Source organism: Alligator mississippiensis, chromosome 6 (genome assembly GCF_030867095.1).
Source record: "Alligator mississippiensis isolate rAllMis1 chromosome 6, rAllMis1, whole genome shotgun sequence".
Taxonomy (NCBI): Eukaryota; Metazoa; Chordata; order Crocodylia; family Alligatoridae; genus Alligator; species Alligator mississippiensis.
The window spans coordinates 74,165,352-74,192,727 of NC_081829.1; the positions used below are offsets into that span (position 1 = coordinate 74,165,352).

The window sequence follows — 27,376 nt, forward strand, 5'->3', positions numbered from 1 at the left end:
AATTAGACAGGTTTTTTGTGGCACTTTATGATAATTTAAGTAATATTTGAACAGCTTCAAAACAAGATGGCATCTTGGGCTCCTTATGATAAATTGAAACTCGAGGGAGTTTGAAAATAAGTGCCAATAATGATTAGACCTATGGAAAAACTCTAAAATGAAGTTAATACAAACTCAGGTGTGCTTTACTTAAGGGACAGAGAGAGGGAACACAGTAAATATATGCAAGATATTGAATGGTAGAGAAAAGGTAAATTGGACACTTTGACTTATCTAGATCATAAACAAGGAACATTTAATGAAATATAAAGGTAGCAACCTCAAAACAGATAAAAAAGGAAATACCTTGTGTAACACAACACATAATTAAACTGCAAGTTAATGTGAGATAATGTCAGAATTCAGGGAGATCTGGAATATTTAAACTAATCAGAATACACAAAGTTATAACAGAAAACAAACAAAAAGTCTTAGGGGGCATATCCATAACACATTTATTATGGAGTAAATTTACTTTAATCCATAATAAAAGTGGAGTGGACCTATGGCACACCGTACAGTGGTATAAATCATTCCACCCTGTGGTAAAGTTAGCCCTCAGAACGTGAGGGACAGGTATGCTCTGGTGTAAGTTACCAGTCATGGCTCCACTCCCCTACAAAGTCAATTTCATCCGGGGTAACTTTTTTTGTTCAATGCATATTAATTTTCAGTTGCTAGGTGACCAGGCAGCCAGCTTGGGGGAGCTGGTCACATGTCCATTTCATACTATAGAGTAAGTTTATGTTGGAGTAAATTCTGGGGTAAATTACTAAGCAGTAATCATGTTTTGCATCCACCCTCTCACGATTCAAAGCTTAATCCTCCTACTATAACGGGTTAGGAGCATACCCTCCTGAGGTAGAAAGTATCCTGTACCTTCCTCTGATCTGATTGTTGTTGTCGTCAGAAGTAGGATACTGGACTAGATGGATCACAGTTTAATGTAGTATGCCAACTCCTACATCCCTAGGATGACACTGACAACTCTGCTAACACTCCCATTGCCTACAAGCCAGCTTTCATGAGCCCAAAGGGTCAGTGATCTAAGTCACAGGCTGTTGCTTGGAGTTCTCTCATTTCAGTCAGTTAACAATGGTGGGAGCTAAAGGAGAAAACTCTTCATTTGTTCCTTCTTTCCTTTCATGTGAGAACTCTGTTATTAAAGAACAGGCAGTCCAACTCTCCAAAACTAAACTCCTCATATTAAGAATCAATCAATTCTATTACTGGATGGCTATGTCTCAGATTCACACAGGCTGTTCAGCATTTGGAACAAGTCCACTGATTAGATAGAGCGAACAATATAAATTCTCATATGTAGGAGGGGCATACTCTATACTCTTCCCCCTTCTTATAGTATTTGATATTGATTGTATTCCAGCTGAGTTGGTTGTTGCTGGATCACTGACTAATTAAGCCTTCTCCTTCACATTTCTACTTCGTGCCATCTCTAGATGATGCTAACTGTCACAACCCAAGGGTGTGATTTTTGTTTGTGTGCGCTTCGGCACTGCTAAATTGTTTCCCGCCACTCGTAGCTTTCTTTGCAGGGTGCATTTCTAGGTTGCAAAAGGGAAATGCACGCTGCAAGGAGTTCCCGCCATTTGTATTCAAATTTGTGCCCCACTATTGGCCTGTTCTAAATTATTCCCACGTGGCGGCTAGCGATTGGCTAGCTAGCCGTATAAGAGGCTTGAGCGGTTTCCGCCCAAGTTGGAGAACTCCACGACTATCAGGAGGAGGAGAACTTCACATCTTGTGAAGATCTCTAAGCGCTGCGGAGCCTATCGGACCCAGCGTGTATTTCAAGAAGGCTATAGGGGTCTGATCAACCTCTCGTCTCTCCCTGTCACCGCCTGATCCCTCGACGTACCCTTCCCTGCGCGCAAGTTCCACGGAGCCTAGCAAACTTCATGTGAGTCTATTCAGAGTTCTTTGCTTCGAGTACTTCCTTCGGTTGGCGCGACGGGCTCATGGTTTACAGCCTCCAACCGGATTGGGCTAGAAGGTTCACAGGAAGGAACTCTAGTCCGCCTCTCTTCTTTTCTATCTGTAACTGCAACTCAAGCAAGTTTTCCTGCCTGCACCGCGACCATCTTCGGTGGAAGTAAAATAATCTTAAATCAACCGCTATGCGTCCGTGCCTAATTCTAGTGTGCCGCCTGCCTTCCCCGACCCGGCGTGTCCGGGCTGCTGGCCACAGCCCACCGCGCAAAAAAAGGGCCTCGGACCGCTCCCGGCCTGCACACTAACATATGAGGAAGATGACAGAGAAAACTATGTGAAGGGTACAAAGGCTATATATAAAGCATACCATTCTCCAAGTACTTTAAAAAACATGTATGGAACCAATAGCAGCAGTGTAATAGTCATAATGGTATTCCTGTGTCCATTTAGTTCTTGACCTCTCTACTTATTTGAGCCCATTATTGCCAGCTGCAGGAGAGAAGTGGACTGAGTCCACCAAACTCATTTCATAGAGGACATAGGGTAGGAGTCATATAAACACCATGAGACAGTACTGTATCAAGTTTGATAGTTACTAAACTGGACTGGATTTCCAACCAGCCAAGTAGAAGAGAAAAGCTCTAGATATACTTTTACCAAACATTATGAGCTGTCCATTTCCATCAAACATTTGGTTAAACTCCAAGCAACACAAAAATTTGTCACTGTAAGTTGTCTAGATAAGGTATTATGTGTAATCACTAGAAGCACTTACCGTAAGCTACCAATACATCTGAGGGGGAGGGGGAATCAAATATCATTCTTTATGTGCCAATCACTTTGAGATCTGGCTCCCACTGGAGGACTAAACAAATATCTTGATAAACACATGTGGCATCATTTTAAGTAGATCATGGATGGATGTGCTTCTTTTAGTGAGTATGGCAATCTCAGCAAAAAGATCCTGATGTCATTCAAGAGACAGAAAACATTTTTGGCAGCATATGTAAGGCACAGCCAGGAGGAATTTCTGTTATATGAGAACTGAAAGCTATTACCGAGAGAACCTAAGTGAATGTTAACAGGCAAGTTGAAGAATTTTGTCAGAAAGGGTTGGCTTTATTATCAAACTACTCTAATGTGAAGACCAGATATAAACTGGCAAGTTGACATTTAGATGGACATTGAGAGAAGTGGTCTCAAGACAAGAGGAACATGTCTTTTGCAGCCTTTTCATGGGTAAGACTAAGGTTAAGGTTCTGATTCTGATCTAACATCAGTGTAAAAAGGTGTCACTCCACTGAAGAAACAAGCTACTACACTTAATGTTGCTGTGCCTGAGACCAAAATTGGCCTTACATGTCTGTCAGGAAATCTACTTCTGGATGTAGAGCTTATTAGAATGTGTATCTTGTTATTAGCGTAAACTGTAAGTCAGTTTTTCAGGGCTGTGTTCCTCATGAAACATCTAAAACTTCCTGTGCAGTGGAAAATCATGAATCAAGCTTTGGGTATCAACATTTTTATTCTAAAATTGAAAGAATTTTCTCTCTCAGGTTGCATGGCTAATGACAGCAGGAAAAACAGAGACAACCATGAAAATGTCTTTCTCCTCAGAGCAACTATTCAGTGCCACCCACCCATGCAGGGAATTTAAAAAAAACTGCACTGACCTTTAAAAAGGCTCACTGAATATTACATAAACATCTGGGTTTCTTTGCAGCCCTGTTTAAAACCATCTTCAATTCTGTTCATTTAAAAAAAAAAGATACTGCTTTTCACTACTGTTTGGATTCACAGATGATTCAACAGTCCTGTGTGTCATGGACACTGTAATAAACTTGAGAGAAAATGAGTTCTTAGTTCCATCTCACCTAAAAGGTGACACCTTCTTCAACATATTACTCCCATGCTAGGAGATATTACTGCCATGCTAGAAGACTGATTTAGTTCTCAGTTAAGAGTGAGAAAAGCTACTAACACTACTGTATCAGTTGCAGCACTATCTGTAACACCTGGATTTTTCTAATAGAATTCCTTCCTAAATACTGACCATCTTAAACACAACTTCATTAATCAGATTTGCCTAAATTACTGATTTTCTTTACCTGACAAAGTGTTATCTATTTACTTTTACATGGCTAACTCTTTCTTTCTTTCTTTTTTTCTTTCTTCTATTTTCCAAGTCTCCCTCCTCTACCCCTTTTATATCTTTTCTTTCAAAGGGTCTATAACAGCAAATAAGCCATCAATCAACTGTGAATCAACAGAAAACCCCTCTTTCCTAGTACAGATATCAGTTGACTCTGCCAGATGTCATTAGAGTTGGACATCTCTGATATACGACCACAGAGAGGGAGGGAGGTTTAAATGGAATTGAGAGCAAAACCCTAGTTTGGTAGCACTGGTATGACAAAACTGTAGGCTCATGAATCAGCTGTGTAGATGCAGTTCACTTATTACTGATGCACAAAGCCCAATCATATGGAAAAATGAATAAATAGTTGTGAGCGCTGTCATCTCAAAATATAGATGTATGTTTCATAGCTTTATTCATTAACCCCTTGATCTTACATATACAGTAGACCATTAGGCTAAATGTTCAACATGGCAACTTTGGGAGTATCTTCAACAAAAGTTGTGTACACAGCTTCTTTTGCAGTGTGCTAAGAATTTCTTCCATAGTATCAATCCTGCTCACATTTCATTTGATTAAGAACATCCCATATTGCATCTCAGTGTCTATTAAAGTATTCTAGGTGGGTAGAATGACTAGATGTACAGGCTGACCTCTCATTAAAAGTTCCTACATCACTACTGCATTTTATCATGTTCCCTTTCAAAATAAAATATGCCATAAGGAGTCTCAGAAATTTTCTTCAAGCATCCAAAAGGACAATGAATAAGAGGATTTATGTTGGCTACATCTCAAATTGCTGTATCTGTAGAACTGCTATTCAAATATTTCACTGAAGAAAGACCCTATACCCTCAATTACATGAACACAGGCAATCTGTCTTTATTGAGAACAAAAATAATGAATCTGTACAATTAAGACAATTAGTTCACTCCTAGTTATCACAGTTTCAATGATGTTTCAAATTAATGTGACGCAAGATGTAGTATTAATGTGATCCATCTCAATAATATAAATGGAGCCCATAAGATTTTTATATTATAACTTGTACTGACAGTTTAGAACTAAAAAATTCATAATATTTCTCAGTGTGTGTGTGTGTGTGTGTGTATGTGTGCGCGCGCACACGTGTGCCCCCACCCTCAAGAAAGTTTAGAGGCCACTTCTGTGATGCAGTAAATAAAGCACCTCTAATGTTAACTGATAAAACAACATTAGAAAATTTTCTAAGATTTAGTAGGACCCACAGTATGAAGGCTCAGTCTGTTTAAAACAATAATGCCTTCCTCACTGACCAATGCATTTCTGATACAACTATTTTGCAAAGTGATGACCACTGCCTGACATTCAAAGTTTTGATTTTGCCACTGCCCCAGACCGCCCCATGCACTGATGTAACATTCCTGTGAAGACACTGGAGTTCCTTTTGACTCCAAATGTTACCCAGACAGATTGAGTTAGATAATATCGGCTGTTTGCTTTAACATGATAAATACTAAGATACCTTTGACAATCCCTACTTTTTAATTTCTCTGCTTACCTTTAAAATCAAACTGGTAGATGTTTTTCAAAGATTCATGAAGAAAGTAAAAGCTTCCTAGAGCCTGTTGAAAAACAAAAATAAATCAGTTTTAAGAGTATTTTGCTTTGGTTTTATCTAAGTTTTGGATCCTGTTTTTCAAATGCAAAAAAAGAAGAAACTGAATACCAATCAATACAAACCTTAATTTTAAAATAAAGTGCAGTTAATACTTTTTAAAAGGTTTTTTTTCACCTAATTTTCACAGAGTTATGAAGAAGCTTGTTAAGGACATGGATACTTAATATATATACTTTAAACATACTAAATGAACAGGTTTAGTGACTTAAAAAAACTTCATAAGTTTAAATCATACTCAGAAATACATTAAAAAGCCTCTTTTCAATATCTTAAATGCATACAACTGCCATTGCTATAGTTTTATAGTCAAGGGAAGCATCATGAGCTCATGAATTTTTTGGGTTACAGGTCCAACAACGTCTTCAATGTTTTACGAATCTGGCGGACAATTTCTGCCTCGTGTTCCTGGTGAAACAAATGTTTTTGGAGGCAGTGTGGGCTGAAAAAAGGACACAGGATTGGGAATTAATCAGGGACATAGTCCTAGATTTGCCACTTGCTTACTGTATACTGCTGAGCAAAATACTTTACCCCTATTTCTCAGCTATAGAGTAGATGTGATACCTATCTCACAGGAATGTTATAAAACCGGAAAGGTATCCCCATCCAACAGGAGTGCTGTGAAGATTAATATATGTTTCTACTGTTCTTTCCTATTTTTAAATGCATCTTTCTCATTAAATAATGCATTAGGTACCTGCACATAATTCCATTAAATAATTTAAAATAACCGTCATTTGCCCATTGATTAAACTTATGTTTTTCCTTGTATTTGAAGATACATGTTGCTTCCTAAAACTGTAAAATACTATAATTGTGCTGTACTGTAACTGCACTACATTCAAAATTCTAGGTTTCCAATCCTCTTGTTAAGTGACTATGGCATATGTATTATTGTGGCTGCAAAAATATTCACTAACAATGGTATTTTGTCAGCCATAACCAGCTATACTAAGCTGACACAGTTTGTAAAAGGGACCATCTGAGGTTGGTCATTGCCTCTACTAGTTCTTCACTGACAGTAAAGGAAACAATAATCATTGTATTCTCAATATCCCATCTTATACGGAAAACAGCAGCATTTACAATATTCACTGAGCAAGACTATAGGAGGTAAGCAAAGCTTTACCTATAATTGCTTCTCTTAGGCACTGGAACTGAGAACAGGAAGACTCTTTCCTTTTAAATCAGTCCTTCTGCTCCTGGTGGCCAGGCACATTGTTGCCAACTAAGGCCACCTGCTCCAATGCTTGTTAATCAGCATGCGTTGGAGCAGACTCAATTAATCAAGCTAGTTAGCATGATTAATCAAGCTAATTAGCATGCTCCAGCAGCCTTAGCGTCATGTGTATTCAGCATCCCCATGCTTCAAAATGGCAGTGAGGATACTTTAACTAAAGCTCACTGAATGAGCTTTAGTTAAAACGTCCCCACTGCTGTATTGAAATACGGGACATTGAATACATGAGATTCTGTGGGTGCTTTAGAGTGGCTCCAGGGACCCACTCCAAGTAAAGTATTCTCCTGCCCCCAAAACTCTGGAGCACATGCAAAGATGCCATTAGTGATTTTGTCACTGCTTTTAATTACAAAATGTATGTCTGAATGCATGTATTATGCATCCTGTAACAGTTTACTATGTAGAATACATCATAAACAACCAAGTGACATTTTTGAGGACTTCAGACAGTATCTCTAGTGACATCTAGTAGCTTTTTGAGGTTTGCCTAGTGAATTTGTTTTCAGGAGTTGGCAACACTGCCCACAGTGGATGAAAAATGAAAAACCACTATGATTTAAATGTGTAGGGCTGAGGAACTCTGAAAGGTAGGTGGGATTCTAGAGGAAGGGACCAAGAACTGAGGAAGTAGAGATACGATTAGAATAGCAGAAAAGAGAAGGGCAAAAGTCCTGTAAACACTAGAATGGTTGTTCCCAATCTTTTGAGTGGTTCAATGCCACTTCCAGGCTTGGGGACCAACTGCAGCACTTATAACCACATTTCCGATTCAAGTTAATGTGTAGTTATAGAATTTCTGTGGTATGCATGATTACACCTTTAAATGCTGTGACCTCCAACCGGGTTGTACCTCCTAGTCTGGGCATCTCAGTATACTTCTCTAAAGAATCTGGAATTGAATCTATTACTCTTGAGTCTCAACTCTTTTGCTGTCCAAAAATAGCTGATAAATGTCCAGGACATCTGTCTCTCTCCATACACACCTACAAAGACATCTGTAAAGAAGTGAACAACCATCTACCACAGTCTGTTATGATGTTTGTTGAAGTGGCAGAAACATCTTGTAATCAAGCTAATATTGCAATATTCTTATAGTTCCATGGAGTGTCAATAGCATTTTAAAAAAATTAACCAAAGCTTAAGAAGTGAACCCCCTCCCCCAATACTGGAGCATTCACGATGACATGCATAAGGGGGCCAAATTAAAATTGTTTAGGCAAGCTCAATTCTGGCACTTTCTAACTTGTAACTGCTTGGGGTGCTTGACTTCACTACCTAAATATTCTAATTCTTCTATTTTATTTTGGGGCATGGAGTATGAAAGGTACAGTGAAATTCCAGTTCCATTTACATCAATGGGAGAGTTACCACTGCCTTAAGTGGGGATAAGTTTTCATCCATAACAGTGGTTATCATCATCACGATTGTTTTAATGTCTTTCCAAGTGTACACTGTGTTTCTTGTTTTCTTCTAGTTAGTAAATGGGGATTTAAGACATGTTAGAACAGGTCTATAGAATATCAATAAAGAAAGAAAGATACAACTTCCTCTAATAGATTTTATAGTTGAAAACCTAAATCTTTAAATTTTTCATGTTTGGTAACTTTTTAATCATCTACCGAGTTAAGAGGAATCCGAGGAAACAATAGCAGGCCACAAAGTCTCACTGGCAAGTGTAAAAGAACCAACGCATTAAACAAAAAGGATGATTTAGTTTTGTTTCGTCTTTTTGCCTCTCTAGTGACAGAGAGACCCTCCTGGCAGAGTAGTGTTTTGGCTCAGTGATTGCTGCATTATTTATGAGAAGCTGCACATCTAGAGATTAAACATTTGCTGATTTGTCAAAAGCACAAACATGAGGTCCTGCCCATCTCCTTGACATATTAGTTCATCCAACGGAAAACACTGTCACACATTTAATTGATGAGTACACTTCCTTGTGACCCAGGCAGCCTGCTCCATTTTTTTTATATGGAGGTGGCAAATAAGAAAAAGCAGGACATATTCTTGTATAGGACTCAAGGTTAACTATTCTGCAACAAGGACAGATTGCCAGGGGGAAAGTGATACAAAAAGAAAAACTAAAAGAAAATAAACAGAAAAAGAAAAGAAACCAAGATCAGTTATTTAATTTCTTAATACAGTTTCATTAATAATAAAAGAAAATGCTACCTCATGGTTAAATTTTGATTATATTCAGGGTCTCGCTTTTTGCAAACCCAGGAGATTACTCTTCAAGAGTAACGTGGTTGTAGACATTGGCCTTATAGAAAAGGTTTTTCTTACTTCACTCCATTCATACAGATTAAAATCCCTAACCAACATTACATGAAACATTTCCAAGCTAATTTTGGAATACAACTAAGTCACACATGAAAAATCTGTTGATTAATCTGAAATACAGAAGGTTTGGTGTTTAAAATGCCTGCCCTTTACAGTATACACTGGTAACTCTTATAAGAAACAGCAAAGGAGCTCAGTTTTGAGAAATTTGTTTGAAGAATACCTTTTTTGCTAAAATTAAGTTACAGTGAGGATGACCAAACAAAGAGTACAACAATGTGATATTATATTTCAAAACTGCAGGCCAAACCACGATAAATCTTACTTCAGAAGTAATTCTACTGAAGTGGATCAGACTTCAAAATAAAAGTACTACCCAGTGGGTGTGTCTGCATATGCACTTTAATGTGTATTAGCCTATTTTAATGTGCACTAAAGCATCACAAAAAAGCACTCTTTCATTAATGCACATTAAAATAGGCTAATGCACCTTCTCCTAGTACCTCACAATTAAACTACTAAATATAATGCAAATTAGCAAAAGTGCATTAATGAACATGTAGCCGTGCCCAGTATGAGTAAACTATAGCCTTGAATTATTTATTAATGTCAGATTGTAATATTCTTAAATTGAATAGTGCCTCACAACATGAACAGTCCCCATCCTGTTGAAATCACTAAGTACTTCCGAATGTAAGACTATCATGGTCCAGCCTTTAATTTTGTTATTTATTTAGAGGGACTAACTGTAATGTAAAGTTTACAAAACAAATATTGATTCAAATGACAATAAGTGCAATCTGATCTATGGTACAAAGAGAGGCTATATAAAGTAGCAAATGGATCAACTCTTAATGATCCAAGCTAGTGAAGATTGATATGGAATTTCAGACATCTATTTGTACAGTAAATTTCAGATAGATCTGACACTAATTAAGTTTTTAAACCTTAAAAAAATACTTCACTGGAGGAATTAGTGCTATTTCAACTCCTTTAGAAATGGACAAAAACTAGAATTTAGCTTTGACTAGGGCTAAAATTAAAGTCCTAGATTTACTTCAGTTTTACTTTATTGGAACAGCTTTGGATTAGCATATGATCATGAAAGTAATCCACATATGCACTAAGGGACTGGAATCAGGTTTCAAAAGCTATTATGCGCTTCACCTTTTAACCTGAATAATGGTCTTTTATTTAAATATTGTGTGCATGTTTCCCTAGGTTTTAGGAGAGTAAACTAAAACATCTGGAAACTCTGTATAGAATCGCATCACTTCTCAGCAGAGCTGGAACCTTCATTTCTACCACACAGTTGCCTTCCACTTGAGTTGATGGAGTAATTGATGTAGTAGGTTATTGGGATTTAGGAGACCCATTGTCCAGCCATTATCAGAACACTGCTTTCTAGTTGTAGATACGATGGTTCTATAGAATAAAACCATTGCTATTAGCATTCAGATTACAGGTTTACTTTCTGAATGTAATTTTGTGCATTGCTCCACTTCTACAGATCTGATTCCATCCTCTCAAAAGGACTACATGGCTGTTATGTAGAACAGTGTAGCATATTGTTTGGTTTGCTAATCAATGTTTAATGCATTAATACAGTTTTAACTGTATTTGTAATGCACATAGAGGTTTACTAGTAATAACTAAATAATATCTTACAGCTCCTCTGTCAGATTTTGATGCTGGCGATATTAAAAATGTGCTTTGAGTCTGGATTCAGTAGATACTAGTATATTAATTTTAAACACAACACTAACTAGAGGTAAAACTTAAATGGAATGGAAATTATGGCTATCATTGCCTTTTGCATTCAAATAGACTTAATTAGGTTCACATACGTAAGTGGCAACCAATAAACTTGATGAAGAGTACAGATGTTATCTACTGCTATGGTTACAGGGAAAATAAGCAAAAAGCTTTCTTTCAGGGCCTCACTCGCAGATAAATTCTTTTCTAGATCAGGTTATGTTCAGGATTCTGAGGAAACGAAGAATGGAAAGCAGCAGAGTAAGGACCCTGGACTTAGAAAAGCAGACTTTGACTCACTCAGGGAATTCACTGGAAGCCAGACTGAGGGGGATAGGAGTCTAGGAGAGCTGGCTGTACTTCAAAGAAACCTTGCTGAGAGTGCAGGAAGAAATACACAGCATCCCAATATGCAGGAAGACTAGCAAGTATGGCAGAAAACCAGCTTGGCTTAGCAGGGAACTCTTCAGTACACTAAATCACAAAAAGGAAGCTTATAAGAAGTGGAAACTTGGACAAATAACTAGGGTGCATTGCTTGGGCACACAGGAATGAAGTCAGCAAGTCCAAAGCACAACTGAAGATGGAGCTAGCAAGGGATGTGAAGGGTAACAAGAAGGGTTTCTATAAGTATGTCTGTAGCAAGAGGAGGAAAAGGGAAAGAGTGGGTCCCTTACTGAATGGGGGAGGCAACTTTGTGACAGAGGATGTAGAAAAGGCTGACGTACTCAATGCCTTTTTCGCCTTGGTCTTCACAGGCAAGGTCAGCTCCCAGACTACTGCACCAGGCAGCACAGTTTGGGGAGGAGGTGAGCAGCCCTCGGGGTGAAAGAACAGGTTAGAGAGACTGTTTACAAAAACTGGACATATACATAGTCCAAGGGGGGTGGATGGGATGCACCTGAGGGTGCTGAGGGAGTTGGCTGATGAGATGCCACACTGGCCATCATCTTTGAAAACACATGGCAAACAGGAAAGGTCCTGGATGATTGGAAAAGGGCAAACAGTGCCCATATTTAAAGAAAGGGGAATAAAGCGGCTCCAGGGAACTACAGACCAGTCAGCCTCATCTCAGTCCCTGGAAAAATCACGGAGCAGATCCTCAAGGAAAGAAGGTGATTATGAACAGTCAGCATAGATTCACCAAGGGCAAGTCATACCTGACCAACCTGACTGCTTTCTATGCTGAGATGACTGGCTTTGTGGATGAGAGGAGACGAGTGGATGTGGTGTACCTTGATTTTAGCAAGGCCTTGATACAGTCTCCTGCAGCATTCTCGCAGGTAGGCTAAGGAAGTGTGGGCTGAATGAATGGACTGTAAGTGGGATAAAAAAACTGGCAGGGGCATTGGGCTCAAAAGGTAGTAATCAACGGCTCAATATCTAGTTGGCAGCTGGTATCAAGTGGAGTGCCCCGGGGTCAGTTACGAGGCCAATTTTGCTCAATATCTTTTCATCATATTTTTATTTTGCTAGTATGTTTCTTACAAATCTATGACCAGTGCTAATTGAACTATTAAGGACAATAATCATTACAAATAAAGCTGGACTTCCGTGTCTGAATCACTCACAAAACCATTCTGATTTCCACCAATATATTTGTTATTAAGCACTTGCTGACTTTTACCACAAATTATTTTAACTCCTGTTTCATATTAACTTCAGAATTTTTTTCTCTTCTACAATTAATTTTCTATGGTAGGATATAGTTTTACTCCCATGGATTGCAACCTTGCCATAGTGGAGGCACTTGCGTGCTATCAATGACCTCAAAAGTGACGCCATTTGGAGTTTGGTACTCTTGGTAGGGTCACTCATGGTGGCAACAGTGACAGCAAGGTTTCCAGATTAATAGTGATGCAAAAATAAAAAAGTCCTCAACAGTATAGCAGACAGGTGAAGCAAGAATATTTCAAAACGGCTGCAAAGACAGATGAAGGTAAAATATTGTGTGGTTGCTGGTATGAAATGGCCACATTAAAAGAAGGCACACACAGGTGTCTTCCCTCAAAAGCAAGTCCTATGGCAGTGGGCGAGTGGCAATGGGGGCAAGTGCTAGTAATTACTGCGAGCCCTTAGTCACAGACTTGCACAGAAGCAGTGACTATGATGGCTGTTTTGTACTTGGAACTAAGACAGATGTATAAAATTCAGCAGCTGCAATCAGAACTGAGCAGGCCTATTTAGGATCCTCTCTGTTCACTCCATATGGGGAGTAGACTAGAAGAAAGTGCCCTAAACAGTCTGTCTCAGTTCATCTGACTGCAAAACCACATCCAGTGGGATCATTCCATCTGTGATCCAAATCAAAAGGAAAGGGCTGTGATCCAACATCACCTCCTGGAACTATTTGCTTATTTTGTCTAGAGAAGAGAAGACCGAGAGGGGATTTAATAGCAGCTTTCAACTACTGGAAGGGGAGCTCAAAAGAGGATGGAGCTGGACTGTTCTCAGTGGTGGCAGATGACAGAACAAGGAGCAGTGGTTTCAAGTTGCAGCAAGGGAAGTTTAGGTTAGATATTAAGAATATTTTTTTCACTAGGAGGGTAGTAAAACACTGGAACAGATTACCCAGAGAGACAATGGAATCTCCATCCTTGGAGGTTTTTAAGACCCCAGCCAAAGCTTTGTCTAGCTGGATGATCTAGTTGGGGCTGGTCCTGCTTTAAGCAGGAGGTTGGACTAGATGACCTCCTGAGGTCCTTTCCAACCCTAATTTTCTATGATTCTATATTAATACCACTTTGTTTCTTATTACATGATAAGAGTACGTCAACAACACAGATAAATTATTTGCATTAGAACTCCAGCACTCCAATTCATATAGTTGAATATCTCCTCACCACGCTTTTTAAAAAGAGACACGTTTTTTTCCCTTTGGCTCTTATACAGACTATATACAATACATTTTAAAATGTAAATCGATAATAAATAGTCTGAAATCCCAATTATAACTTATTCTTTGAAAAACGCTTGCAAATGGACACAACAAGAAGAAATACATTTTTATTGCATCTTAGTAGTTTTTTAAATTGATCATTCTAGCAATTATTAGAAAACTAAAATAAAGTGTAACTTGTACTGTTGTATAGACTCTACAATAAAAGTGGACAGGTACTTTTACTATGATGCATGGTTAATTATTTTATATTTTTGAAGCAAGGTTTATTTATCCGACATGTTTATTCAGTTTACATTATGCAACTACCATTTTCAGTAAGCACAACAAGTTTCCATAGTGTTAAGGAGATGCTGTTGCTGGGATGGTCTAGGAGATACGTGAAAGGCAAGAATTCTGCGGGGTGCTGTCTTTTACTGGACCAACCGTATGATTGGTATAGACACAGTCACCCCACCATCTTCAGGTGAATGGACAGCTGTTTTCTCCACAATTTATTCTGATCTAACCTACCAGTATTACCCTAACCTTCTCTGGACTTAACTTTAGCCAACTTGTTTTCACGCACGCCTAAGATACACATGAAGAAAATATTAAAACTATACTGTTGATACTTGATGAAACAGCTATAAAACTCAAGCACCATCAATGTAAAGGAGCCCAATAGGTATCTCTTTCACAGCATTCCCATAAATTCATTAAATGAGAGGAACAAAACAAAACAACTTAGAGGAACCATGCACGGCAGTTCCTTGGGGTTGACAAGCGAGCGCATGTTACTTCCCTGGTATATTCTAGAGAAATAAAGAGACAACCACTGAAGTGCCAATTCCTCTATTCATCTGAGTTCTGCAACTGTATCAAAATATCTTGTGTTCAATAGTAGTAAAGGTGTTAAAAGATCTAAGAAAAAAATCAGCAAAGGTACCCAAATCTCTGCCTACCACAAACTAACTGTGATAAACTAAGTCAATTCTCCACTAGCAAAAGCAAACATTGAATTTACGAACTAGGAACTGAAAACATCATTCCAATCACCTTAGTCATCCAACTCCTCCCTCATATTATACAGACATATCTCTATACACATATATACACACACACACGTATCACTGTATTTATGCATATATACACATGTATATATGTATGTAGGGGTGTGTGTGTGTGTGTACATACATATACATTTTCACTGTATTTATTTGGCTTAACATGTGTGTTGGTGTATAGAGATATGTATATATATATATCCACACAGACACACACTGATTATATTTGGGCTGGCTTGTAAAAACTATTTTACACATTATGACCAAGACCATTCACAGATAATACATAGGTATCATTAATATTCCCATTGTTACAGGTTATTCAAAATTACACCTAAAGAAGGGTAAATCTCTCATTTAGGTATGGAATCACTAAAAATTACCCAACTTGCCTTCATAATAAAAAAGGTATTTTCTGGGAAGTTATGTGCAAATCTAGAAAACAGTTTAGAATTTCAAAGGAATTCAAAAAGAAATCTTTAAGGTTTAATCTAACTTGACTCCCTTCTAATTAACAGATCTTTTGAGTACAGAAAAAAAAGCTTAGATAGAAGAAGTTGAACTGGATCTTTCCCCATTACTTTCAAAGGTATTCCATGACAGGGATTTTTGCTAGACATGCATATCTATGGATGTGTTTGTAAGAAGCCCCACTGCCACAGATTCACTAAAATCTACAGCAAAGAAGCTACTTCTAGACGTAGAGCAAAAGGAGGTCAATGTTTGCAGATGAACAAGAAAGGACAGAGCATGGCCATATAAGAGAGTACTATGTGCCTGGGACAAAAAACATTTTTTGTGAACTCCTAGAAATTAGCAAATGTCTGTCATCAATGCTAGTTTACACATTCTAAGATACTATAAAAGATTTTGATTTTTTTTTTTTTTTTAACTTTGGCTAGTGTGTTAAGACTCAAGCTGTCATTCAAACGTGGAAAGTAATTTTTGCACAGTAGTACTGTTTCTATTAATTATTTGCCTTTAAAGCTATGATTCTCAACCAGGGTGTTGCGGTACTGTGCGGAAGAATTTCTGTTATTTTTCTGTGGTCAAGAAACAAGTGAAAACTAAGAGCTGTCATTTTTCAAGGGGCACCTTGAGTCTAAAAAGGTTGAGAACCACTGCTTTAGAGAGTGTTTTTAGAAAACTTCAACATAAAAAGGAATGGAAGTAACCATTAAAGAAGATACTTATATGTAACGTTTCCATCAGTAAAAGTTTTTGTACTGAAATTATATTTCTGACTACAGCAACCTAACTGTAAACTAAAGTATGTTAGTGGGTGATATTAATACATCTATACATATTTTCTCTCCCCCACATACATTCCTAAGAGCAAAATTAAAATTAAAATTATTTTATTTATATTAATAATGTTTTATATATGAAAATTTTATTTTGCCAATAATTTGGTGCCAACAGGTTTATTTTAGTCCTTAATTAGGTTCTCAATAGATATTCAATACAATATTATATCTTTTTCATATTTCTCAAGCTAGTTTGAGGAGAGTGCTGTTAACAGCAAAAACAAAAGGAGAGTTCTTGCATTACACATTTGGCATTGAAGAAGCACCACTTTTTAGGAGTGCAGTGAATAGAAACTAGATGGAAATCCTGACGTAAAAATCTCTACAGTTATACATTCATATGTGGGTTTTTTTTATATAGGTATTGATGTGGAGCTTTTAAAAATCAATTGTGTAAGATTCACAAAGGATGTACTCTGAATAAGATTTAATTAATGCTCAGAGTAAATATTTACTGCATTACCTCACAAACTGTGATAAAGCTAATATTATATTATGAAGATTGCTTTAAATAAATTCAAAATAAATTGCCAATGATGACACAGAAACTGTAATTCATGTAGTCATAAAATCCATAATTAGCTTTAATGAATATTTAAAGTCAAAGTTCAATCCAACTTTTTCAATGTTTAACCTACTATATCAATATAGTTCAAGGAATCCATTTATCATCGAACATGACAACGTCTGAATATTAATTAGTATAGGCCATTGCTGACAGGAAGTCCTTATCTCTTACCAATCCTTCTGACTATAGTGCATGTCAACAGTATGTTTGTCACGTCTGATATTATTGATTACCTGCCTATTTTGCTAACTACAATTAAAAATATTTTACATATTTATAAACCTGACTGTCAAGAACACTTATTAATTTTCCATTAGTAAAATGTAGTCTATTAGCTGCCATATTTCAGTCAGAGGGAACACAGTAAATGAGCAATTGCAATAACTCTAGACAGGAGGACAATAATTTTACATAAAAGCATTCTTATTGGGTAGAAAAGGGGATAACTTACTGAATTTATTTATGTAGCAATGAAGTAAGGGAGGATTCAGATATTAGGTATGGACCTTTTTATAAATACAAATTCAGACATAGCTCTCTTGGTTTTCTTCAGAGTTTCAATAGTTCCTTTGAATATAATTATTTAATTTTTAGTCATAACTGAAAATTATACTTGGGTACAAGTAACAGCACTATGCTTTTTCATAAGTACTATGAGGAGTAAAAATCAACTTCTGCATTAAAAGGATTCAGTACAACTCTGGTACACTTCTCTTGCCAAATTCTGGCCCAGTGCAACAATATTCCTTATACCAGTGCATATAAAGGGCAGAAATCTGCTGCATAACTGTAATTTTTGGCATTTATGCAAAGATTTGGATGCATCTGCTGCAAGCTGGAGAAAGGCCTCCTGGTCTTCTCACCCAAGTGTCAAGACAGGACACTGGCCTGGGAGACGGGTCTGTATAATAACCTAACTTGTGGCCTATTGGTAAGCGCATGAGGCTGGGAAGCAGGAGATGGAGGTTCAACACTTCTCTGTGTGTAGGGTGCTTGACCTTGAGTCTCCAGCTTCCTAGGCAAATGCCCTGAACACTGTGCTGTGGGGCTAAAAAATGGAAGGGTTGCCCTCTTCCTGCTAGAGTCTAACCCCCGCTAGTCATGGGCTGTTGACTGCTACTAATTTGTAATTAACCTGGCCTTACACAGCAACCTGCATGAGCATATGGTGTTCGGTACCTGTCCAGCTAGACTGCAGCACTTTGAACGTGTTTAGTGGCTGTATATATACTTTTATGTTGAGAGCCAAACTGAAGACTATTTAAGTACCAAAAGTTACAGTTATGTGTGGAAAGTAAAATAAGATTCCATTTGTGTTCTGTAAAAACAAAATTAACATGTACATATGTTCTGGTCATTAGCGCCTCACATATCCTTTGAAATGCTAAGAAACCTTTATTTTTACTTAGGAAGCTAATGGTATCCCATAGGAAATAATTCATGTGTGTGGGCGTGCAAAACAATGTAAACTATACACTTTGCTTTGGAACACCGTCCCCCCCCCTTTTTTTTATTTTTTTATTTTTTTTACAGAAGGCATATCTAAGAGCCTGCCTGCAGACTCTGAGGGAGCCAGCTTTAACTGGAAACTTTTACTACGTAGTGGCCAGGTCTACATGAGATGCTGACTACAGTTGTATAAACAAGTACTAAATGACTGCACTGTAACACAAGTTACTGTGTAGTAGTGCCAAATGGCTTTTCTGTGATGCTACTAGTGTACAGTAGCACCGAGACTACTGTGCAGTAGCATTGTGTCACGGGTTCTGCCATGTGACGCTACTGCGTAGCAGTCTTGGGCTACTGTGAGGTCAGCTTCTCTTGTAGACACAGCCATTGACTTCTGCAGCTAAGTTTTCTAACAGGCACTTAAATATATTTGATAGTAATTAATAACTATATGTTACTTTAATTACCTTTAATTATCAATTCAATATATTGAAAATCCTAAATTATTTAAATTACTGGTAATATCCAAACTACAACTCCTCCTACACCTTGTTTAAGTTGTACTTTGAAAAAAAAGTTTCTGTATTTCAGTGCAAATTTTTAGTGCAGACTTATGAGGCCACTCATGTAATTAATGAACACCCTTCACAAGCTTCAGTTTGGATACATACAGACATCCAGAAACCACACGAGTACAGGTGTTCATGATTTTTCTCCCTGAGCCACTCTGGGAGAACAACACCTTAGGAGCAACTGGAGTGAAATGGCTCCTGGGAGAATCTCTCTCAGGAGACCAAACATCTGTATGGGTACTTTGTTTAACTAGTCAGTATTTTCATTCATTACCACCATGTTGTATATACATTTAATCAAAACAAGAGTAGTTCTACATTTCTATTAAAACTATACTTTTGCATAATAGTGGTAACAAACCACATGGAAACATCTATGCTAATTGCTGAAACTTGCCCTTGCAAAATAATTTTGACATAATTTTCACCTCCTCAGAACAAAAGATGTGAACAGAAGTGAACAAGAGATATGACGCAATAACAGGTTAGTTCTAATGTACCTAAATAGAAATGACAAAGTAACTGCAAACAGTGAGCAATGTGAAAGTATATATTTGTCAACTCTGTTCATAGTCCACTTGATCTAGTCTGCCTAAATTAACACTAAATACCTATTACTCATTCAAGGTGGGAAAAAAAAGATTGGGTACACAGATCAACTCATTAAAAAAGAATCTATCACTTTTTATTTGCAAACAAATTAGGTGTCCAGCTATTTATCATTTCCTGAATTAGACTTATCAGTCAAGGTACATATAATTAAACTGCTATTGTGTGTTTTTTTTTTGCCTCGGGCCTCATCTACCTGACATGTAGACATCTGGAACTTAAATGGATCAAACCAATTCAAATACTCTTTTTGCCTAGCTCAGTAGTGGTGACTTATCTTAAACTGTGCATTTTGCATTTATCTTTAAGTTATGCCTTAATTGGTTTCTATAGCATAACCCCCTTTTTAGGACAGCAGGTATGTTAAAATGACCCTTGACAACTCTTCCAATAGCGCCCATTTCCACCAACTTGTTTTCTCTCCCCAGTCTCATTCTTCTCAGTAGACTCTCTCCTGATTTTCTTTTTCGTCACCCCACATAGACTTTCTGTTTAAATCTTTAAGTAGTTCCTTATAAAGAAATATTAGCTACACTTCAAGAATAGCTTGTATTCTTCTGTTTCAGCGGAATGGTAATTTGAGAGTGTAGATGGTATACAGGCTTTTCAACCATCACAAGATGTAATCTTGATCACACTGTGCTAATCACTGCCTTCTATATTTTATACTTGCTCTTTTATTATTACTGTCACCAAAGGAATTTCACTACTGCAAGGCAAATAGTGAAAAGAGTTCATTATCGTGTCATTTATTATGGAGATTCAATATTCTGTAAAATCTATTCTTTTGTATATTGAACTCATGTAGCTCATTGTCCAAACATCTTTGTTATTCCCATATTCTTTATCACATCTGCTCTATTACTGTATTTTCTCAGACACCATATGCCCCCCACTTACAACATACAATTTGCTTTTATAAGGCAGAATGAAAAAACAAACAATCCTTTCCCCTAAACCCCTAAAACAGCCAGCAGCACCAGATAATTCAGCTGAGGGTCCAAGTCAGTTGGTAAACTGCCCAGTCCCACTTCTAGAGCTGGGTGGGCCCTCAACTGATTTGGCAGGCAATGCCAATGGCCAGCACACCTACAGAAGAGAGACCAGGCAATTTCCAGCAGCTAACACTGAGAAAAAAGTGTGCACTGTAAGCAAATAAATACAATACTATAAAGTAGGTTCAGGACAATTCCTAGGTTTTTTTTAATAATAAAGATGTTTTCTAAGACATTAAACTTTCTGATGTGACTTTGAGCTACATTTGTTGCTGAGCAGATACCTGGGGTAGCTGGAATCTTCCATGCAAAATGGATTATAGTTTCAACTATCTCAGTTTAGTCCAAAAATTTAGTTAGTCCAAAAATCCAATGTTTCCAATCTTGGAGAGTAATTTCTGATTATCCAGAATCATTTCAGTCACTTTGCAATATTTTACTGGCAGACCCTCTTACTGAGTTGTAATTTTCTGGCACAATAAATACCATTGGCACGTAACAACACACCTTCACTTTTTTTGCTTTTTTATTTCTCTGGTATATTTCTTACAAATCTATGATCAGTGCTAATTGAACTATTAAGGACAATAATCATTACAAATATAGCCTGACTTTTGTGTCTGAATCACTCATAAAACCATTCTGATTTCCACCAATATATTTGTTATTAAGCACTTGTTGACTTTTACCACAAATTATTTTAACTTCTGGTTCATATTAACTTCAGAATTTTTTTTCAGGTCTACAATTAATTTTCTATGCTTAGAATATAGGATATAGCTTTCCTCCCATGGATCACAACCTTGCCATAGTGAAGGCATGTGTGTGCTACCAATGACCTCAAAAGTGACGCCATTTGGAGTTTGGTACTCTTGGTGGGGTCACTCATGGCAGCAATGGCGAGAGCGAGGTTTCCAGATTAATAGTGATGCAAAAATATCAAAGTCCTCAACAGTATAGCAGACAGGTGACGCAAGAATATTTCACAATGGCTGCAAAGACAGATGAAGGCTGCAGTAGAACAGAAACCTCTGATGTTCTGGGTTTCCCTTGCCATCAGATTAAGGTTTTCTCCTTGCAAAACACTGTATGGTTGCTGATATGAAATGGCCACATTAAAAGAAGGCACACACAGGTGTCCTCCCTCAAAAGCAAGTCCTATGACAGCGGGTGAGTGGCAATGGGGGCAGGTGCCAGTGATTATTGTGAGCCCCTAGTCACAGACTTACACAGAAGCAGTGACTCTATGATGGCTATTTTGTACTTGGAACTCAGATATGTAATTCAGCAGTTGCAATCAGAATTGAGCGGGCCTATTGAGGATCCTCTCTGCTCACCTATAAGGGGAATAGACTAGAAAAAAGTGCCTAAACAGTCTCTCTCATTTTACCTTATTGGAAATCCACATCTAGTGGGATCACACTGTCTATGCTCCAAATCAAAGAAATGGCTATGACCCAACATCACCTCCCAGAACTATTTGGCACATCTACAATGGAACATGTGGATCTTGGATTAGCTTCCTCAGTCATCTACAGACTTACCAATGACTTCCCTATTTAGTGAAAACCTCTCCTTCCTTGTACTGAAATTGATGAAATTTGAGGTATTACCTTGAACTTATACATTTCTAAATGCTATTTGTCTGCCTCCCTGAAAGGGTACTTCTTTAAGTGTACTATACAAAGCAAAATTTTCAAAAATGTCTATGCAACTTAAAATATCAAGTTTCAATTCAGTAAGACCCAGATCCACAAAAAGATTGGTGATGCTGGGCACTGCCATGCCTAATTTTTATGCTGCTAGATGAGTGTGTGGAATTCAGTATGACCCAGACAAATTGGAGGATTGGGCCAACAGAAATCTCATGAGGTTCAACAAGAACACGTGTAAAGTCCTGTACTTAAGACTTAACAATCCCATGCGCCAGTACAGGCTGGGGGTTGGCTGGCTAAGGAGAAGCTCTGCAAAAAAGGATCTGGGGGGTTACAGTGGACAATAAGCTGAATATAAGCCAGTAGTATGCCCCTCTTATAAAGAAAGCTAATGGCAAACTGGGCTGCATTAGTAGGAATATTCCCATCAGGTCAAGGGAAGTGATTTTTCCCCTCTATTCAGCACTGGTGAGGCCACATTTGGAGTAGTGTCCAGCTTCAGGTCCCCCACTACATAAAGGATGTGGACAAAATGGAAAGAGTCCAGTGGAGGGCAACAATAATGGTTCGGGGCCTGGGGCACAGGACTTATGAGGACAAGCTGAGGGAACTAGGCTTATTTAGTCTAGAGAAAAGGAGATTTAGTAGCAGCCTTCAAGTACCTGAATGGAGGTTTGAAAGAAGACGGAGCTAGACTGTTTTCAGTGGTGGCAGATGACAGAACAAGGAGCAATGGTCTCAAGTTGTAGCAAGGGAAGTTTATGTTAGATATGAGGAAGAATTTTCTCACTAGAAGGGTAGTAATAGGTTACCTAGAGAGGCAGTGGACTCTCCATGCTTGGAGGTTTTTAAGACCCAGACAGACAAAGGCTTGGCTGGGATGATCTAGTTGGGGAAGGTCCTGCTTTGAGCAGGAGGTTGGACTAGGTGACCTTCAGAGGTCCCTTCCAACCTTAATTTTCTATGATTCTGTGAATTAATAAACCCAAGCGAGGCACTGAAATTATATGTACAGTGAATAGGGAGAGTTTGGCTATATTACACAGTTGTACTGCTCTTAATTCATAGATTATAGAGTCGGAAGGGACCCAATGGATCATCGTGTCCGACCCCCTGCCCTGGGCAGGAAAGAGGACCAAGGTCAGATGACCCCAGCCAGGTGATTGTCAAGTCTCCTCTTGAAGACCTCCAAGTTAGGTGACAGCACCACCTCTCTTGGAAGCCCATTCCAGACTCTGGCCCCCCTTATTGGAAAAAAATTCTTCCTAATGTCTAACCTAAATCTACTCTCCACTAGTTTGCATCCATTATTTCTAGTTACTCCCTGGGGCGCTCTGGAAAACAGTGCATCCCCAATTCCCTGCTGTCCTCCCCTGACAAACTTATAGGCGGCCACAAGGTCACCCCTCAGCAGTCTTTTGTATAGGCTGAAGAGATACAGATCTCTCAACCTCTCTTCATAGGGTCTTTCCCAGAGACCACTAATCATGCGGGTGGCCCTCCTCTGAACCCTTTCCAGATCCTCTGTATCCCTGTTGAAGTGCGGTGCCCAGAACTGGACGCAATACTCCAACTGTGGCCTGATTAGTGCTACATAGAGGGGGAGCATCACCTCCCTCGATCTGTTGGTCATGCATCTATTAATACACGACAAGGTGCAATTGGCTTTGTTGATGGCCTTGTTGCACTGCCAGCTCATGTTCATCTTGGAGTCAACTGTGACTGCAAGATCTCTCTCAGCCTCTGAGCTGCTAAGGAGGACATCCCCCAACCTGTAGTTGTGCTGGGGATTCCTCCTTTTTAGGTGGAGTACCTTACATTTATCTTGTTGAATTGCATCCTATTATGCTCCACCCATTGATCTAACCTGTCCAGGTTGGCCCATAACTGCTCCCTGATCTGTGGTGTACTAACTTTGCCCCATAATTTGGTATCATCTGTGAACTTGGAGAGGGTGCTCAGGCAATAGTGTACACAGGGCCAATGTGATACGTCTCAGGACAACACTGTATTATATAAACATCCCTTCAGAGGACTTAGATAAAGTGATGCCTAGTTTATGAAATCCTAATGGGTTCTGGTTTGGGTCGGGCACTGGATTGCTTAATCATTATAATGATGGCTGCACCTCTGGGCATGTATAATGTTACTAGCCAAAACTTAGATACCTACATTGCTAGACAGGGTTGTTGTAGATTGCTATCCTGAACTCAAATGCCTAAATTCTGACTAACCTGCACTTCTGATATCTCATAGATTCATAGATGCTAGGGTCGGAAGGGACCTCAACAGATCATCGAGTCCGACCCCCTGCATCGGCAGGAAAGAGTGCTGGGTTCAGATGACCCCAGAGAGATGCTTATCTAACCTCCTCTTGAAGACCCCCAGGGTAGGGGAGAGCACCATCTCCCTTGGGAGCCCGTTCCAGACCTTGACTACTCGAACTGTGAAGAAGTTCTTCCTAATGTCCAGTCTAAATCTGCTCTCTGCTAGCTTGTGGCCATTATTTCTTGTAACCCCCGGGGGCGCCTTGGTGAATAAAACCTCACCAATTCCCTTCTGTGCCCACTGTGATGAACTTATAGGCAGCCTGGTCACCTCTCAACCTTCTCTTGCGGAGGCTGAAGAGGTCCAGGTGCCCCAGTCTCTCCTCATAGGGCTTGGCCTGCAAGCCCTTAACCATACGAGTGGCCCTTCTCTGGACCCTCTCCAGGTTATCCGTATCCCTCTTGAAGTGCGGCGCCCAAAACTGCACGAAGAATTCCAACTGCGGTCTGACCAGTGCCCGATAGAGGGGAAGTATCACCTCCTTGGATCTATTCGTCATGTATCTGCTGATGCACGATAAAGTGCCATTAGCTTTTCTGATGGCTTCGTCACACTGCCGACTCATGTTCATCTTGGAGTCCACTAGGACTCCAAGATCCCTTTCCGCTTCCATTCCACCAAGCAGGTCATTCCCTAGGCAGTAGGTATGCTGGACATTTTTCTGCCCTAGGTGCAGCACTTTACATTTCTCCTTGTTGAATTGCATTCTGTTGTTTTCCACCCATATGTCCAACCTGTCCAGGTCTGCTTGTAGTTGTTCCCTGCCCTCTGGCATGTCCACTTCTCCCCACATTTTTGTGTCATCTGCAAACTTGGACAGAGTACACTTCACTCCCTCGTCCAAGTCACTGATGAAGATATTGAAGAGTATCGGTCCAAGGACTGAGCCCTGCAGGACCCCACTGCCCACACCCTTCCAAGTCGATACCGACCCATCCACTACGACTCTCTAGGTGCAACCCTCCAGCCAATTCGCCACCCACCAGACTGTGTAGTCATCCAAGTCACAGCCTCTTAATTTGTTTACCAGTATGAGGTGGGATACCGTATCGAAGGCCTTCCTAAAGTCTAAGTATACGACATCAACCCCTACTCCTGCATCCAGGCGTTTTGTAACCTGGTAATCTCAGTTTTTTTTCCTATCTAGATCTTAAATGCTTACTTCTAGGGCTTTAACTAAAATGCTCTGTGCCTCTTTGAGAGTGATCTACTTCAAATATCACTGCTGAATACAACTGGCAGTAATTTGTTTACAAAAGCACTCACATCCCTTTCAGTTCAATTTTAATGTATTTAAAGAAACTAACAAAATGGATAACTTAGTGTGAGTTGAAACATCTTCATTACCTTCCTTCTAGTCTTTCTTTACTATATCAGAGTAGAAAAAGCAGGCTTTCACTAAATGCTCAGAGTTTTGATGATTAGGTTATGATAAAGGAACTGAACAAATTAATAAATAGAAAATTATAACCATGTAAGAAGAAAATGTTCCTTAATGATGCTCAACAGGACTCCTAAATTCTGCTCTTGGCTAAGTCATTAGCCTGATGGTGGAAACTTCAAAAAGTTAGCTTGTCTTTTATGTACTACTAACCAACTGTCTGTCAAGAATAATGGGGGGGGGGTCCCATGTGGGACTGCTCCCCCTACCCTCCTGCTCCTTGGGGTCTGGGCCTACTCCCCCTCTCCCTTGAGCTGGGCCTGGACCCAGTCCCTCCCCCGCGTTGGGCCCGGGCCCACTCCCCTCCCTCCCCTATTGGGCCTGCGCCTGCCCCTCCCCCCCCTGCATTACCTGGAAGGAGCAGGGGAGGGGGGGAGGTGAGGTCAGCCCTGCTCTTTCCTAACCCTGCTGGCCTCACCCCACCCTTCCATCCGCTCTGTTGCCACCGCCTCCAGGGAGCTGGGCAGGGAAGGGGCCAAGGCCAACTGTGCTCTGCCCCTGTGCCCCCACCATCATGGTGGTAGGCTGCCTTCTGTCAGAACACTTCTTCGCAACTGATTATCTGTTTGTCAGCCAATCAAAGTGCAAATAAAGTGTTACGGGTCCAAGTGTTACTTGGACAGACAGACAGACAGATTTAGACTTTTATAATATTAGAATTCTGTCCCAATCAGAGTGAGACAGTGCTTGGCACTGCACATATTAGAAAATAGTTGCATTATACAGGATTAAGTGGAGGAGGAATTTGAAATCAGAACTTAAAGCTAAATTTTGAATTTATATCCCTGCCATTCTCTTAATTAGTGCAAGTGTGATGGGCACAAACCAAAATGGGGGGGAAATGCAACAAAAATGTATTTTTGCAATAAATGCAGCAGATTTGACTCTAAACACACATAGGAAACAGATCTATGAGTGAATATGTCCTATTTTTATAGGTCACTTGTCTGTACAACACTTTACCATGAACCAAAAAAAGGAAGAAAAATTAAATAGTCACAGGCCCTTGAAAAAACAGAACTCTGAACATTTCATGAACAAACAAAACACAGAGCAAAATGTAACCTGCAGATGCTGGTGATGACTCATGAATCTGAACAAATCAAGCCTGACTCAGATTCCAGGCTGCGTTTGTAAGATACCATAAATATGGAAGAACATAATGCCATTTTATTGGTCAATTTCCAGAATATAAATGCAACTGAAGCCCTTCTTGCTCCCCCATCTTTCATTTTTCAACAAGTTTAAGAGCGTAACTGAAGGTCACAGTGATTAGAGTAGCAGTAGCTTCATCTCTTATGGAAATTACTTGGATCCTAATATCTATTTCAATTGTTTAAGTATTGTATTAGTCAAATGCCTTGGACACCAACAATGAAGTGAAACAGGGGTGTGTATTAACCCCTGTGTTCTTTAACATCTACTTTTCATTCCTGCTTCTTA

The 27,376-nt window shown here is 39.1% G+C and overlaps 1 protein-coding gene across 3 annotated transcripts in view; it reads right to left on the bottom strand.

The window, feature by feature from the left end:
* The window catches only part of INPP5A (inositol polyphosphate-5-phosphatase A), a 457,340-nt gene that overhangs the window by 179,910 nt on the left and 250,054 nt on the right, over positions 1-27,376 (bottom strand). For all 3 annotated transcript variants that reach the window (XM_014607835.3, XM_019484184.2, XM_059730011.1), the window contains exon 5: positions 5,667-5,730. In XM_014607835.3, coding sequence (XP_014463321.1) covers positions 5,667-5,730 — 64 coding nt within the window. The remainder of the gene's footprint in view (positions 1-5,666; positions 5,731-27,376) is intronic.